At 40.7% G+C, this 16,735-nt stretch overlaps 1 protein-coding gene across 7 annotated transcripts in view; it reads right to left on the minus strand.

The window, feature by feature from the left end:
* LOC149469444 (protocadherin Fat 4-like) overlaps positions 1-16,735 on the minus strand; it is a 162,099-nt gene that overhangs the window by 89,026 nt on the left and 56,338 nt on the right. For all 7 annotated transcript variants that reach the window (XM_089669194.1, XM_089669190.1, XM_089669189.1 and 4 more), the window contains exons 16-20: positions 13,060-13,352; positions 6,596-6,865; positions 5,176-5,313; positions 1,821-2,037; positions 169-330 (exon numbers count right to left, since the gene is read on the minus strand). In XM_089669194.1, the coding sequence (XP_089525320.1) occupies positions 169-330; positions 1,821-2,037; positions 5,176-5,313; positions 6,596-6,865; positions 13,060-13,352 (1,080 nt within the window). The remainder of the gene's footprint in view (positions 1-168; positions 331-1,820; positions 2,038-5,175; positions 5,314-6,595; positions 6,866-13,059; positions 13,353-16,735) is intronic.

A 16,735-nucleotide genomic window follows, 5' to 3' on the forward strand; every position in this document is an offset into this window, starting at 1 on the left:
GGTTCCTAATTGATTGACAGCCTATATGGAAGTTTAAAAAGAATGAATTTTGAAATGTTTTTTGAAGCGTGGAATATAATATGCACATCATGATATTTCATTGTGTAGTGAGAGAAATCCTTTGCACTGGCTATTTAAATATACTGTTACATATAATGGATTATGTACCTGATATAGAATATTGAATTCCTTCATCTACAGATTTATTTCCATGTGTTGCATTAATGTCAAGAAAAGCGCTTCCTGTGATGTAAGCACTGTCCCATATGACTGCATGGTACACCATATTTTCCACTCTAGGTCCCTGTTCATTCACATCTTCCACGTGCACTTGGGAACAAATATAGAACAAAGAAATAAAGTAATATAAAGCAGATTGAGATACTACAAAAAATACACATCAAGATGTATCCAATAGGACAGTGCAAATTGCAACAATGATGTACAAAGTGTGGCAGCCCATAGGATACAATAATATTATTCTCTAGGAACTATGTGTATGATGGAGAGACAGTAGTACACTTATTATGTGAAAACAAAATAAAAGCAAAAAGAAAAAAAGGAAATACAGAGGTTACACAACAGACAGACAACATCACTGTCAGCAGGACAACTTACAAAGTCCAAAGAGGTCTCAGGTTGCATACATAAGAACATATGCGAGAGAGCCAGAACCCACTTTATGGATATACTGTGTACAGCAATATATAATTCTAGAAAAAAATAACCAGAAGTTAACTCAGTCCCTCTGTGCAGCTGCCTTGTCAGAGCAGCTGTAGATGTTGTGTATATGCAACCATTTCAATAAAAAGACAAAATGGTAGCAAAAACCAACAGGGCTGTCAGGGCCTGAAGCTGTGCAAAGACCCAGTGGGACTCAGTAGCCCATCTATATTAGCTATGGAGATGGCCGGGACTTCTTCCTACAGTCAAGTAAACCTTTTTCTCCAAAGAATGGTGAAAAGAGGGAGGCAATCTACATGTTGATCTAACCATGCTCCTGGAGTAGAAAGAGACAAAATTACCACTGCAGGAGAGACCACACAGAGATGCCGATTAGAGGTAGGTTCCGGTTCAGCTTGCAGCTAAAGAGATGAAGAGAATACCTGAACAGCTGAACATCTCAAAAACCATTTTTATTATCTTACTCCATGAGACAGCAAACAGGTACAGTGACGAGGAAGGTGGACAAGGGGCTAAACATCACTTGAACCATGAAACAACCAATGATTGGCTATGGCTAGGATTAAGCACTATTGAAGCATAAAATGCGTTACCCCTTGTCCAGCCCCCTCTTCTTTGTACCTGAATGCTGTCTCATGGAATAAGATAATAAAGGTGGTTACTTTGGGTGTTCGGCTGTCCAGGTAATCTCAAAACCATGATCCTGATTTGTAGTATTCAAGTGTCTTCAGGTAGCAAATACTTCCTTTACTCCCTGCCTGACCTGCACTGAGATACCTGACACCATTCGGACTGGAAATTAAGGTTTTTTCCATCTGACTCCAGTTTTGTATTTTTAACCACAAAAGGGTTTAGGGTATAGCAAAGGCTACGCTTCATCTGCATCCATATAACTATACACAAAAAATGTGGGCAGTAATTGAATGGGCCTCCAAAAACATCTATTGCCCAGGGCCCATTGGTGGCTATGTTATAAACTGTCACCTGTGACATCCTGTGGATTATGTCATGACCACTAAACGGTCAACCTCCAGCTCACATCTCTAGAGATGAAAGCAGAAATCCTGCTACACAGCACCATATCTTTTATAGAACAATGTAGATGCCCCTTTAAATCAAAACATAGCCACTGGTACCAATGACTGTTGCAGTGCTCCAGTATTGAGTATTTCTTGGGCTGTAGGCAATCGCCGTCATCACATGTTGTGGGCTGGTCTCAAAGTCCAATGGCTGCAAGGTGGACAGGCTGCCAGAGGTTTCTCCAATGTGAAACAAGGAAGATACGTTGGTGAATGAATACATAATAAGGGCATTGTCTCCCGTGTCCGCATCTGCTGCAGAAACATTCAGTATCTAAATAAAACAACAATCATGTTAATATTATCTTAGCTGTAACATGGGAAAGATAGACAGGGAGTGAAGCCTCATGTGGGATTTGTAACTACTCAGTAAGATGAGAATATCTTGATGACAGTTGTTACAGTTGCTGATTTTAGTGTATTGTGTAATAGGTATTTGTAAAGAGATTGATCTCATGCTTCCAAATTTCAGATGTAGATACTCTGCTATTTACATTGTTAGGGCTTGTTCTCACCTACGTTGTTTATCTCAGTCGTGCACCACATGATAACTGCATACAAGAACTGAACCAGTTTATTTCAAAGTTCAGTTCAAATCTATGAATCTGCAATTAGTATACCTTGACTCTCAAAGTGCACTTAAAAAAACATGACCCTTTTGACCTACAGTTTTCACTGCAATGAAAGGAACCCATTGAGTGATATCACAGAATTCATAAAAAAGGGATTTATTGGTTGAAAGATGTTGCTTGTGTTTCCCATTAAGATAATAATTTTTATTTAACATAACATTATCTCAGGTACTTATATTATTTCAGATACTTATATAGCTGTAATATGTAGCTGTGCTAGTTTGGAGCATAAGATCACATGTACATATCCTGCAGTTATTTCTGACACTTATCCCGACATTCCTTACCCAGTGTCTGAAACAAGAGACTATTGGGCTCTGTTCACACTTGATTACATTACTGGTGCCATTGATTGCATGTACAGTGGGGATCGAAAGTTTGGGCACCCCAGCTAAAAATTTGTAATAATGTGCATAAAAAAGCCAAGGAAAGATGGAAAAATCTCCAAAAGGCATCAAATTACAGATTAGACATTCTTATAATATGTCAACAAAAGTTAGATTTTATTTCCATCATTTATACTTTCAAAATAACAGAAAACCAAAAAATGGCAGCTGCAAAATTTGGGCACCCTGCAGAATTTATAGCATGCACTGCCCCCTTTGCAAAGCTGAGACCTGCCAGTGTCATGGATTGTTCTCAATCATCGTCTGGGAAGACCAGGTTATGTCAATCTTAAAGGTTTTAAATGCCCAGACTCATCTGACCTTGCCCCAACAATCAGCACCATGGGTTCTTCTAAGCAGTTGTCTAGAAAACTGAAATTGAAAATAGTTGACGCTCAAAAATCTGGAGAAGGCTATAAGAAGATAGCAAAGCGTTTTCAGATGTCAATATCCTCTGTTTGGAATGTAATTAAGAAATGGCAGTCATCAGGAACAGTGGAAGTTAAAGCAAGATCTGGAAGACCAAGAAAAATATCAGACAGAACAGCTCGCAGGATTGTGAGAAAAACAATTCAAAACCCACGTTTGACTGCACAATCCCTCCAGAAAGATCTGGCAGACACTGGAGTTGTGGTACACTATTCCACTATAAAGAGATACTTGTACAAATATAGTCTTCATGGAAGAGTCATCAGAAGAAAACCTCTTCTACGTCCTCACCACAAAAATCATCGTTTGAACTTTGCAAATGAACATATAGACAAGCCTGATGCATTTTGGAAACAAGTTCTGTGGACCGATGAGGTTAAAATTGAACTTTTTGGCTGGCATTAGCAAAGGTACGTTTGGAGAAGAAGGGGCACAGAATTTAATGAAAAGAACCTCTGTCCAACTGTTAAGCATGGGGTTGGATCAATCATGCTTTGGGGTTGTGTTGCAGCCAGTGGCACAGGGAACATCTCACGAGTAGAAGGAAAAATGGATTCAATAAAATTTCAGCAAATTTTGGATGGTAACTTGATGCCATCTGTGAAAAAGCTGAAGTTAAAGAGAGGATGGCTTCTAAAAAATGGATAATGATCCTAAACACACCTCGAAATCCACGGGAGATTACATCAAGAGGTGTAAACTGAAGGTTTTGCCATGGCCTTCACAATCTCCTGACCTCAACATAATTGAAAATCTACGGATAGACCTTAAAAGAGCAGTGCGTGACAGACAGCCCAGAAATCTAAAAGAACTGGAAGACTTTTGTAAGGAAGAATGGGCAAAGATACCTCAAACAAGAATTGAAAGACTATTGGCTGGCTACAAAAAGCGTTTACAAGCTGTGATACTTGCCAAAGGGGGCAGTACAAGATATTAACTCTGCAGGGTGCCCAAACTTTTGTAGACGCCATTTTTTTGTTTTCTGTTATTTTGAAAGTGTAAATGATGGAAATAAAATCTAACTTTTGTTGACATATTATAAGAATGTCTAATCTGTAATTTGATGCCTTTTGGAGATTTTTCCATCTTTCCTTGGCTTCTTTATGCACATTAATACAAATTTTTAGCTGGGGTGCCCAAACTTTCGATCCCCACTGTAAATATACACGGATACAGAAATAATACTCAGTGGGACAGTTCTAATCTCTGCATTTTCTTACTGCAGTTCCATTACCATTAACCATAATAACCTTTCTGTACATTTTGCATGCAATCACAGGAGAATTTATTCAAGAACTCCAGGTTACCTGGAACCAGACAGGAAATATATCAGGTATCCAGCTTGGACCAAACAAATTATTTGCATGCAAATAGCCTCTAATATACTGTAGTAGTTTGTGCTACATGCGATAAGTGGCGCCGTGTTCTCACAACAGTATGAGAAACTTCTACTCTGCTGTAGGATTCCATGAAAGTTGGTATTAGTGCCTCTCCACCATTTAGGAGAAGCCTTGTATTTTTTCAATGAATACAAGGCTTCCTCTGATTGGCAGAGGTGGAGATTGTGAAACAGTTTGCCTGCCTTCCCACCTCAGCAAATCAAAGGAAGCCTTATGTTCATTGAAAAAACAACCAAAGTTTTTCTTTAATGGAGGAGGTGGTCTGATATTGACTCTCCTTATATCTGGCAGTAGTGGGGTAGTGTCTTGTACTGCTGCTGGGAAAAAGTGCTGTTTATTGTACATGAGCACAAGCTACTACTGTATATTACAGACTAAACAGCAACCAGTCCATTCTGGCATGCAAATAAGTTGTTTGGTTCAAGCTGGACCAAAGATTCTTTTCCACTGTGAAAGCCTATGGTTATTACAATGTACAACACCAGCATTTTTTAACAAGTTATAAAAATGAATCTGGATTGACGCTTCTGTCTTTACATTTTCTAAAATTACTGAGGATAGATACCACATACGGAGCTTCATTTTCCTTTACAGTAACTTCATACAGAGTGTGTTCAAATATAGGAGGGTTATCATCAGCATCCTGAACAGAAACATGTATCATTATTGTGGATGATAAAGGTGGAGTCCCAGAATCCTGTGCCTGTAAGGGAAAATACAGGAGGGTAAAATCCCAAGCAGCAAATTATCTTATTTGATTTCAAAAGTAATGGAGTGACACCTTTCAGTGTATATAGAGTAATGTGAATTAAAGCCTTAGTGCAGCCCAAGAAAAACTCAGAGAATTCAGCCCAAGGGGCATAGCTTACAGTCAGTAAGATGTGTCCCTTATGCTGATTCCCTTCTTTTCCTAAAATTACTTCTTCGCCCATTCTCCCCCCACCCCCAATGACATAATGTTCCAGTATGGGGATGGTTAATAGGGGGGGAATGTTAACTAAGGGGTTGCCACAGGCTCTTATCAAAGAGCCCAACTATGCTCACCCTTTACACCTAGCTGCTCTAATCATAGAAGCTATACTACAGCTTCTACAAATGAAACATGATCTATGAATGCAACCTATCAATCATCCACCTGTCCTCCATCCATAGATCCTGTTTCATTCTTGAAAGCTGTAGTACAGCTCACAAGAATGGAGCAGCTTGGCGCAAAGAGCAGGCATAGTGGGTTCCGTTGATGAGACAGCCTTGTGACAGTCCCTTGGTTCTATTAGGCTGCATTCACACTTGGGTGATTTGAAGCTCTAAGCTCCAAAAGAGTTCAAACTTAAAAAATCAATTGTTCTCTATGGTGCCTGTTCACACCTGATTGCGCAAACAGGCACCATAGAGAGCAATTGATGTTTTACGTTTGAGCATTTTTAGAGCATCGAGCTTCAAGCTACAAAACGCTGAAGTGTGAATGCAGCCTTAACCCGCACTGCCCTGCAATATTGGGGGGCTGGTCATGGAGGGAGGAGGATTTCACATAAAAGAAGAGGCATCAGTACAACGTCTCTTATGTTCTCCCTTTTGTCTTTTGTTCTAAGTTTTCCTTGTGAATTACAAAACACTTTTCCCTATGTTATTGAGAAGAGGAAAGGGAGGTTATAGGTGTAGTCCTGTGCTAGGATGACAGCGCTACTCCTAGATACAGTACAATGAGTGAACATCAGAATGTACATTACTGGCAGGATGACCAGGTGCAAAAAAAAGCAGTTCTAGAAAAAGAAAACTAATGCAGCCATCACATGTGAGCACTGGTAAATTTAATATATTCCATCTTTTCTCTTAGGTATAGATATGGATTACCTAATTTCAGGGTAGGTTTATGCTTATCTTTTGAGCAAGTAGAAAACAATAGGAAAGTGTTGGTATTTACATTTCATACCTGCAGTTGATAACACAAACAATTTGGCAAAGCAGAATGATGACTTCAGACTTACTATTACTGTGAGTTCATAGCTATCTGTTGTCTCTCTATCCAGTGGCTTGTAATTGGACAACTGGCCTGTAGAATTATCAATGTGGAAAATGCCATCAAAGTCATTTTTCAACATGTATGTCACAGATCCATTATTACTGTTGTTTTTGTCAGTTGCCCTTATAAGCCCCAAATCAGGGAACTTCTTATTTTCCTGGCATATGATATTTTTATGAATGACAGGTGAGAATACTGGAACATTGTCATTCATGGTAAGTACAGTGACAGTAACCTATGAAAAAAACACAGAGGTAACATAGATTAGAGTTAATCAAGTCTGCCAACATTTTACCATTTATTAATTTAAATTTCAGTACTCTGAGGAATGTCAGATCAATTCAAATTGGTGACTACTAGTTGTTTTGCTAATTTCTGTTTGCCTTTGCTTGCAGTAAAGCCAAGGACCCAACAGTACAATAATGTGTATTTACTAAACAAAAATGCTGTATTACAGTTACAGGAATACAATACATGACATACAGAATGATATGCTTACATACACACATGCACACACTACCTATCTTTCCTAGCAAATATACTAGTCTGTATGCAATAGGTTGCTCAGCTTCCATTATAGCTGGTCACTGATTTCCATGGCAAAAAATGGCATTTCAAGCAATTGCAAGAAAATGTGCTCCTTGTCTTGGCAGTCTTTCACTTCTTGTAGTGCGGCTTCTAGTGTCGTCCCTTGGCATAGTCCTTTTTTCAGCTCGTGTGGCTGGTCTTTAATTTAGGAAAGTTTGCTAGCCATTCCCAGATAGACGTAGTCCTTTCAAATTTGATACGTACATCAGTTTCTATGAGGGGTGCATTTCTGTCTACAATTTTTGGATGGCAGCGTAGTAACATAAATTCCATTGGTCAAATACTGTATGTCAAAAGGTCAGGCTATTATCAATTCTTACTGAAAGAACTACAATTAATATATAAAACATCAATCATAAACAAAGTATAGCCCATAAAACAGCTATAAGTAAATGCTTACATGCTCCAGATGCAAAAGAAATGCCCCTGAGAAAGTCATTTAAATGAAATGCATAAGTGTATGGCAGATTGAGAGTGACATCATCAAGCTTGGACACTTTTGGGCTATGGGAGTGCCTAGTGTGTAGTGTCAGAGTATGAATCCATAGTATCTTGTGGGATTTATGACATGTTGACATTATTTCTGCCTATGTGAGTGTAACATTTTAGTATTTAATACAAAGTTTTTGAGCAGTACTTCACTATTGTTGGCCTCTTTTTCCATGCATATGGGATTTCTATCGATGTACTGTATGCATCTGTGATCCGGATTCATATATGAGGACTGCAGTCCACAGTGGATTTTACATCTTCCATTAATCTTGGAGGTTGATTATGATGGTGAGCTGCTCTGAAGTGTTCTTGCCTCCACCAGTAGTCTACAACTGGAGTGGGCGGAGTAACTGGGTGGAGTGGCTTGTCACTCTGCTGCCTGCTCACACACCTGGGTTCCTATGGCAACTCACTCTGCAGCTAGGGCAGAGAAGAGCAGTTAAAAACAAACTGCTCCAACTTGTTCACTTCACTGACGGTTGCCATCTTCAAGCGGTTATAGTTTAAAAATTTTAAATTCTATATCGAAGAGCTTTATATTGTGAGAATCACAAGAACCAGACCTACATTTTGATGCATAGTTTGTCTCTGAGATATTAAAAATGAAGGCACAGTCGCAGTTTAGAAATTGCCCTTCAAATTTGAGGTGGCTAGAGTGGAGTTTCAATGAATGTCAATGGGCAGCGTGAGTTGCAAACAAATAATCATATTGTGAAAACTATCAGGACTATGGCTTAGCCGTGGACATTTTTAGTGGCAACAGGGATAGCTGAACGTTTTGATATAAGATTTGTGTAGGTGGGCTTGAAAATGAGGGAGTGATGGCAGTTTAGAAATCATGTGCTGATTTTTCAGCTCACACTCTAGCTTTTGTCAGCTCCCACTCTAGTTTTGAACATTCCGCCATTCATTCCTATGGGACCAATTTCACCACAAAAACACCGATATTTCGTGAACCATTCGGCGAAACGTTCCACAAAGTAATAGCACACCAATCGGGACCAATCTGCACGTTTCGGTATATTACTGTCTATGTAGTGTAAAAACTATGGGAGGAGTCAGGGTGGTAAATTTGGCTATAATAATAAGAATATATATGTGAGATAACAGTAAGTGGTCTTGCCATGCAAGAACACTTAATTAACAGCTCTATATACAGTTGTGCTTAAAGGTTTACATACCCTGGCAGAAATTGTGAAATTTTGGCATTGATATTGAAAATATGACTGATCATGCCAAAAAATGCTCTTTTGTTGATGGATGATGATCATATGAAGCCATTTATTATCAAATAGTTGTTTGGCTCCTTTTTAAATCATAATGATAACACAAATCACCCAAATGGCCATGATCAAAAGTTTCCATCCCTTGGAATGTTTGGCCTTGGTACAGACACACAAGGTGACACACACGGGTTAAAATGCCAATTAGAGGTTAATGTCTCACATCTGTGGCTTTTTAAATTGCAATTAGTGTCAGTGTATAAATAGTCAATGAGTTTGTTAGCTCTTATGTGGAAGCACTGACTAGGCTAGATACTGAGCCATGGGGATCAGAAAAGAACTGTCAAAAGTCCTGCGTAACAAGGTAATGGAACTTTATAAAGATGGAAAAGGACATAAAAAGATGTCCAAAGCCTTGAATATGCCAAATGACTTATTAAGAAGTAGAAAGTTCGGGGATCTCTTGATACCAAGCCAAGGTCAGGTAGACCAAGAAAGATTGCAGCCATAACTGACAGAAGAATTGTCCGGGACTCAAAGAAAAACCCACAGGCAACCTCAAAAGATATACAGGCTTCTCTGGAAAAACATGGTGTGGTTGTTTTTAAGGAGTACAATATGGTGATACTTGAACAAAAATGAGCTGTTTGGTCGAGGTGCCAGAAAGAAGCTTTTACTGCACCAATGCCACAAAAAAGCCCAGTTACAATATGCCTGACAACACCTTGACACGCCTAACCAAGCCTTTTGTGTCAGTAATATACTGTGTGTATATATATATATATATATATATATATATATATATATATACATATACACTATATTGCCAAAAGTATTGGGACACCCCTCCAAATCATTGGATTGAGGTGTTCCAATCACCTCCATGGCCACAGGTGTATAAAATCAAGCACCTAGGCATGCAGACTGCTTTTACAAACATTTGTGAAAGAATGGGTTGCTTTCAGGAGCTCACTGCATTCAAGCGTGGTACCGTGATAGGTTGCCACCTGTGCAATAAGTCCATCCGTGACATTTCCTTGCTACTAAATATTCCACAGTCAACTGTTAGTGGTATTATAACAAAGTGGAAGCCACTAGGAACAACAGCAACTCAGTCACGAAGTGGTAGGCCACATGAAATGACAGAACGGGGTCAGCGCATGCTGAAGCGCACAGTGTGCAGAAGTTGCCAACTGTATGCAGAGTCAATAGCTAAAGACCTCCAAACTTTGTGTGACTTTTAGATTAGCACAACAACAGTTCGTAGAGAGCTTCATGGAATGTATTTCCATGGCCGAGCAGCTACATCCAAACCTTACATCACCAAGTGCAATGCGAAGCTTCGGATGCAGTGGTGTAAAGCACTCCACCACTGGACTCTAGAGCAGTGGAGACGTGTTCCCTGGAGTGACGAATCCAAAGGACATGTCTGGGTTTGGCGGCTGCCAGGAGAACTGTACTTGCCTGACTGCATTGTGCCAAGTTTAATGTTTGGTGGAGGGGGATTATGATGTGGGGTTATTCATCAGGGGTTGGGCTTGGCCCCTTAGTTCCAGTGAAGGAAGCTCTTAAGGCATCAGCATACCAAGACATTTTGGACAATTTCATGCTCCCAACTTTGTGGGAACAGTTTGGGGATGGCCCCTTCCTGTTGCAACATGACTACGCACCAGTGCACAAAGCACTGTCCATAGAGACATGAATGATCAAGTTTGGGGTGGAGGAACTTGACTTGCCTGCACAGAGTCCTGATCTCAACCCGATAGAACACCTTTGGGATGAATTAGAGCGGAGACTGCGAGCCAGGACTTCTCGTCCGATATCAGTGGCTGGTCTCACAAATGCGCTTCTGGAAGAATGGTCAAACATTCCCATAGACACACTCCTAAACCTTGTGGACAGCCTTCCCAGAAGAGGTGAAACTGTTATAGCTGCAAAGAATGGGCCAACTCAATATTGAACCCTACGGGCTGAGACTGGGATGCCGATAAAGTTCATGTGCTTGCAAAAGCAGGCGTCCCAATACTTCTGGCAATATACAGTTGCAAGAAAAAGTATGTGAACCCCTTGGGATTACGTGGAGTTTTGCATGAATTGGGCATAAAATGTGCTCTGAACGTCATCTAAGTCACAACAATAGAAGAACACAGTCTGCTGAACATAATACTACACAAACATTAGACTTTGCCATGGTGTAATTGCACATAACATGTAAACATTCACAGTGCAGGGAGGAAAAAGTAAGTGAAGCCCTAGCTTAATGACTTCTCCCAGAGCTAATTGGGGCCAGGAGTGAGCCAACCTTGATTCCAATCAGTGTGATGATATTGGATGTGTTGCTGACAGCTGTCCTGCCCTTAAAAGACACACACCTGTTTTGGGTTTACTGGTTTCGAGAAGCACTGTCTGATGTGAACCATGCCTCGCAGAAAAGAGCTCTCAGAAGACCTACGATCAAGAATTGTTGACTTGCATGAAGCTGGAAAGGGCTACAAAAGTATCTCCAAAAGCCTTGATGTTCATGTGTCCACGGTAAGACAGACTGTCTACAAATGGAGAAAGTTTAGCATTGTTGCTACTCTCCCTAGGCGTGGTCGTCCTGTAAAAATGACTGCAAGAGCACAGCGCAGAATGCTGCATGAGGTAAAGAAGAATCCCAGAGTGTCAGCTAAAGACCTACAGAAATCTCTGGCACATGCTAACATTTTTGTTGACACATCTACAATAAGGAAAACATTAAACAAGAATGGAGTACATTAGAGGACACCACGGAGGAAGCCATTGCTGTCCAAAAAGAATTTTGCAGCACGTTTGAAGTTTGCAAAAGAGCACCTGGATGTTCCACAGCACTAGTGGCAAAATATGCTGTGGACAGATGAAACCAAGATTGAGTTGTTTGAGAAGAACAGACAACACTATGTGTGGAGAAAAAAAGACACAGCACACCAACATCAAAACCTCATCCCCACTGTAAAACATGGCAGAGGGAGCATCATGGTTTGGGGCTGCTTTGCTGCCTCAGGGCCTGGACGGATTGTTGTCATTGATGGGAAAATGAATTCCAGAGTTTATCAAGACATTTTGCAGGAAAACGTACGACCATCTGTCCGCCAACTGAAGCTCCGCAGAGGATGGGTGATGCAACAGGACAATGACCCAAAGCATACAATTAATTCAACAAAACAATGGCTGCAACAGCACAGAATACGCCTTCTGGAGTGGCCCAGTCAGAGTCCTGACCTCAACCTGATTGAAATGCTGTGGCATGACCTTAAGAGAGCGATTCACACCAGACATCCCAAGAATATTGCTACACTGAAACAGTTTTGTGAAGAGGAGTGGTCCAAAATTACTCCAGATCATTGTGCAGGTCTGATCTGCAACTACAGGAAACGTTTGGTTGAGGTTATTGCTGCCAAAGGAGGGTCAACCACTTATTAAGTCCAAAGGTTCACATACTTTTTCCTCCCTTCACTGTGAATGTTTACATGTTATGTGCAATTAAACCATGGCAACATCTAATGTTTGTGTGGTATTATGTTCAGCAGACTGTGTTCTTCTATTGTTGTGACTTAGATGACATTCAGAGCACATTTTATGCCCAATTCATGCAAAACTCCACGTAATCCCAAGGGGTTCACATACTTTTTCTTGCAACTGTATATAGGCACTGATAGGCAGCATTGATGGGTACTGTGAGGCATCACTGATGGCCACTGAAAGGCAGCACTGATGGGGCTGCACCAATAGTTAGGGCACTGATGATCAGTGTAGATGTCCCCTGTGTAGAATGCCACTTACCTGTCTCCTCTCCCCACGCGCTGTCAGCGTGAGAAGAGAACGTTCAAAAACCAGCAAATCCTGTTTACAATGTGATCAACTGTGATTGGACACAGCTGATCACATAGTAAAGGGCCGCTGTGATTGGCCCTTTACCTCAATCTGTGATCACAAAGCATGTCCGATGCGCGTCACAAGGGCATGCGGGGGGTATCAAGGTTCTGGGAGGATATCTATAGATACCCTCCAAGAACTGGACAACCACACTGTAGCTGTCATTCGGCTATAGCATAGTCGGTAAGATGTTAAACAGCAAACAACTAATGCAAAATGGAATAATCCTTACCACAAAAGCTCCAGTACTGGGTGGTTCCCCTGAATCCACAGCTTTCACCATCACACTATAACTGTCTTGATCCTCTCGGTCCAGCATGATGCGTGTTAGGATTGTCCCTTTGTCAGTAATGGAAAAAGTCTCTGTGTATGTCCCAAGGGAATACATTACTAACAGATCTGACCCAATATAGGCTTGTACTGTCCCAACTTCAGTTCCTGGTGGCATCCCTTCAACAATGCTGAAATTGTAGCTGGAATTCAGAAACCCTGTGCATCCTCTTGTTACTGTAACTAAAACTGTAGCTGGAAAATAAATTTAGAACACCATGTTTGAAAACTGGCTGTGATTTGTGGAATGACAGCAATATTGAACCCAAAACCAAAAATGTAATATATTGCATCTCACCAATCCTTAGATGTTGTGGCTGCATTAGTTTTCATTTTTAGGCCTTTTCCCTCTGTATTCACCTGGTGATCTGGCCAGTAACAGATCTCCGGGATTAGACAGCCCCCACATTGGATAATGTAGCACAGGGAGCACATTTGGACAGCAGCATTGTCAGTCTGGGGGAGGGGAGTGTTAAATATAGATACACTAACAAAAAGAAGTCAAACTCCAGCTTACACTGCAGGCACACAAGCAGTTACAGCAAGATTTTGATAAATGGTTTGTCTCAATCCTGCAACTGCTATATTTGAAGGAGAGCTTGTTTTGTTGAAAAACAACAAATGTACTGGCTATATCACCAGGTGTAAATAGAAGAAAGAAAAAAATTAAAACAGTCATCACATTTAAGAATTGGTAAGCGGCAGTATAACAAATGTTTGCTTTTGGGGTTAATACCACTTTAATGTATTTCTTCACTTAAGGCAGCATTATGGGTTTTTTTTTTTAAGTTTTGTATTTCTTAATAATGCCGACACAACTGTAACAATTACATACAGGAAATTTAGAAAAGCTAGATGTCAAAACTAACATTAACATTATTTTAAATCTTTTGTCTTTAACATACCTGGAAACTTTTCAAAGTAATTGAGGGGCAATTGACAAAGGGAAATACCGATTGTCGTACTTTTAGTGTAAATATAAGTGCATTCACTGTGCACCAGATTAAAAGGTTTCCTTACTGAAGTTGAGAGTGTTGTTGCTCAAACTGTCCCAAATCACTTTAAGGGCTCACTCACACCAATGCACAGATTGGTACACCCTTGAAGAGGGTTGCGTATATCCACCCAGGAAACATAGCTAGTCCATGCAGCTGAAGGAAAACCGAGGGCTGGGCCCACAGATTCAGAGGGTACACGATGCCACACAGACAGCGGTTCTTTTACAACAATTACGTTTACTGAACAGTTATAGTGAACAAGTAGTTGAGCATACATAAACAGAATGATAACAGCGAATAACCATACAGTAAGAATAATACTATCTAACACTAACCCCGTACTTGCGGCCTTTTCCCCAATGTCCAGAAAGCAGCCTGGCTGCGCCTGAATGTTCCTGAGCAAGATATAACGTCGGGGTGCACCCTAAGTATTGCGCAATACTATTTGTGATCCAAAGGAAAGTGGAGTACGTCTCTTGTAGCTTTCTGGTATATCCAAAATGTCACTGAACACGTGTGGTGCGATGTGCTGCGGCAAAGCCGCACTTACAGTTTCTTGACAGGCTCTTGGTGCTTTTTCCTGATCCACTGGTCCACTCCAGAATTTGACCATACGGTCACTTGTTTCCTGGTCTCGTTGCGGTGAATCTTCCCTAGGTGCCATCGCCAGACTCCACTGTGAGCCGTAAATCCTCTTCCAGGCTCCACACAGATTCTCCAGACATCCTCAGCATGCACCAGCCAGACACAGACTCCCTGTCACTTCCTGCTGTCCACTGGAACTCCTCCCCTTCCCAGAGAGTTTGTGATGCAGTAAGTAATTTCCTAATTGCAGCCTCAAACCTGCATTTACAGTTCACTATGACCTTCTGAGGGTCCTATTCAGCCCCTAAATTAGCATTAATTAAACTTTATAAGGTAAACAAGCATTAGTTTTTGTTCAGTTCACTATGACCCTTCTGAGGGTCCTACTCGGCCCCTAAATTAGCATTAATTAAACTTTATAAGGTAAACAAGCATTAGTTTTTGTCTTAGTAAACCTCAATGCAAAATCAATTTATGTACTTTGCTGCCATCTACTAACCAAAGAGCATATTGCAGTTGAACATTGCACATCAGTATTTATCCACGCCCCACACCCTTACACAGCCATGTGCAACTGGTCTGTTCATCTGTGTGGGACCAAATCTTGTCTCTGAATGAGGTCTTTCTGCATTCAGAGATGTGCATCAGTCCTTCATGGAGGTGTACTCAGGGTTATGTGTGAAGACCAGTAAAGATCCATTTAACCATTAGCATGTCATTGAAATTTACAGGCCGATTGCATGTAGCTGCTGGACCACTTGTATCTCCTAGGTAGATAAACATGGCCCTCTGTGGGGGTTTACTGTTTTGTGCACCCGAGTGAATGAGCCCTTATGTGATACTCGGCAGTCTCTATTAATGTCTGAAAACACTTGTACCAATGTTCTATATTTAAAAATGTATAAAATGTACACCATTAACACAGTGACATAAATACTGTAATGGGAGGGGTAGTGGGAGAAAGCGATGAACAGTACTACTGGAGGGAGAGGAGATGTAGATGTGAATGAACAGACATTGCACCACTATCATGCAACAAACAAAAACAAATTGTAGTGCAACACTTTTATTTATTTGGCACATACAACTCTAATAAGTGTTCATAAGAAATGAACACATAAATTTGTCCATGCACCAATCTTTGTTAATCCCTCCAAGTGAGTCTAAGACTGGGGCAGAGTGAGTGGTGGAGCAAGGGGAGAGCTAAGAGCATTGTGCTGAAACAGCAAAAAAAAACAAAACAATGGCTATGTAGGGAACTGTTATTTTATACACTAGTTGTGGTTTGTTTATGTTCATATACAGCCACTACCATAAAGGTCCCATTACAGACAAGTCCCTAGGTGTGCTTCCTGCCCCTACAAGGAGGTCAAGAAACCCCAGGATGTTATATAGTTTGTTTTTCAAGGAAGTATGAGGCAGAGGGTTCCAGCCTGCCATGTGCTATGTATCTGGGGAGAACTGTATGGGGATTCTGTGAGTAATGATCCAGATTAACAAGGCTGTTATCTATCTAGTTGTTACTGAAGCAGATTAGGTCTGCCTCTGTTATATTTCAACTTCTGTATAGGAAACCTAATATCTCTGTAGGAGAGAGTTGTGGTTCATTATCATTATTCTATTTACACACTGCAGAATCCTTATAGTTGTCTATATAGATAGATAGATCCGTGTTTTCACCTGCATAAGACTGTCAGGTGAACTTTCTGTTAATTGCAGTGTATCTTTGCAGCCTTTTGCTTAAAGCTATAGCATCCTTATTGGTCTGGAGCTCCTTTTAGCTAGGATTAGCATAGGGAGCATTGGATAGATTAGGCTAGAGGTAGGTTAGGCATCCGACGGCCACTTAGACAGATAGAGGCCCGGTTGCAGTGACAGCCCAGTTTAGGGATAGGGACTAAGAGTAAGGATAGATAGGGCATTTTATCCTTTTAGGTGATGCATCGCTGATCTTCAGACAAGCCGTGCAATCATCCGCATGTTACTTGGACGCCA

Source organism: Staurois parvus, unplaced genomic scaffold, assembly GCF_062004578.1.
Source record: "Staurois parvus isolate SC_StPar_1 unplaced genomic scaffold, SC_StPar_1.0 ptg000070l, whole genome shotgun sequence".
Classification (NCBI taxonomy): domain Eukaryota; kingdom Metazoa; phylum Chordata; class Amphibia; order Anura; family Ranidae; genus Staurois; species Staurois parvus.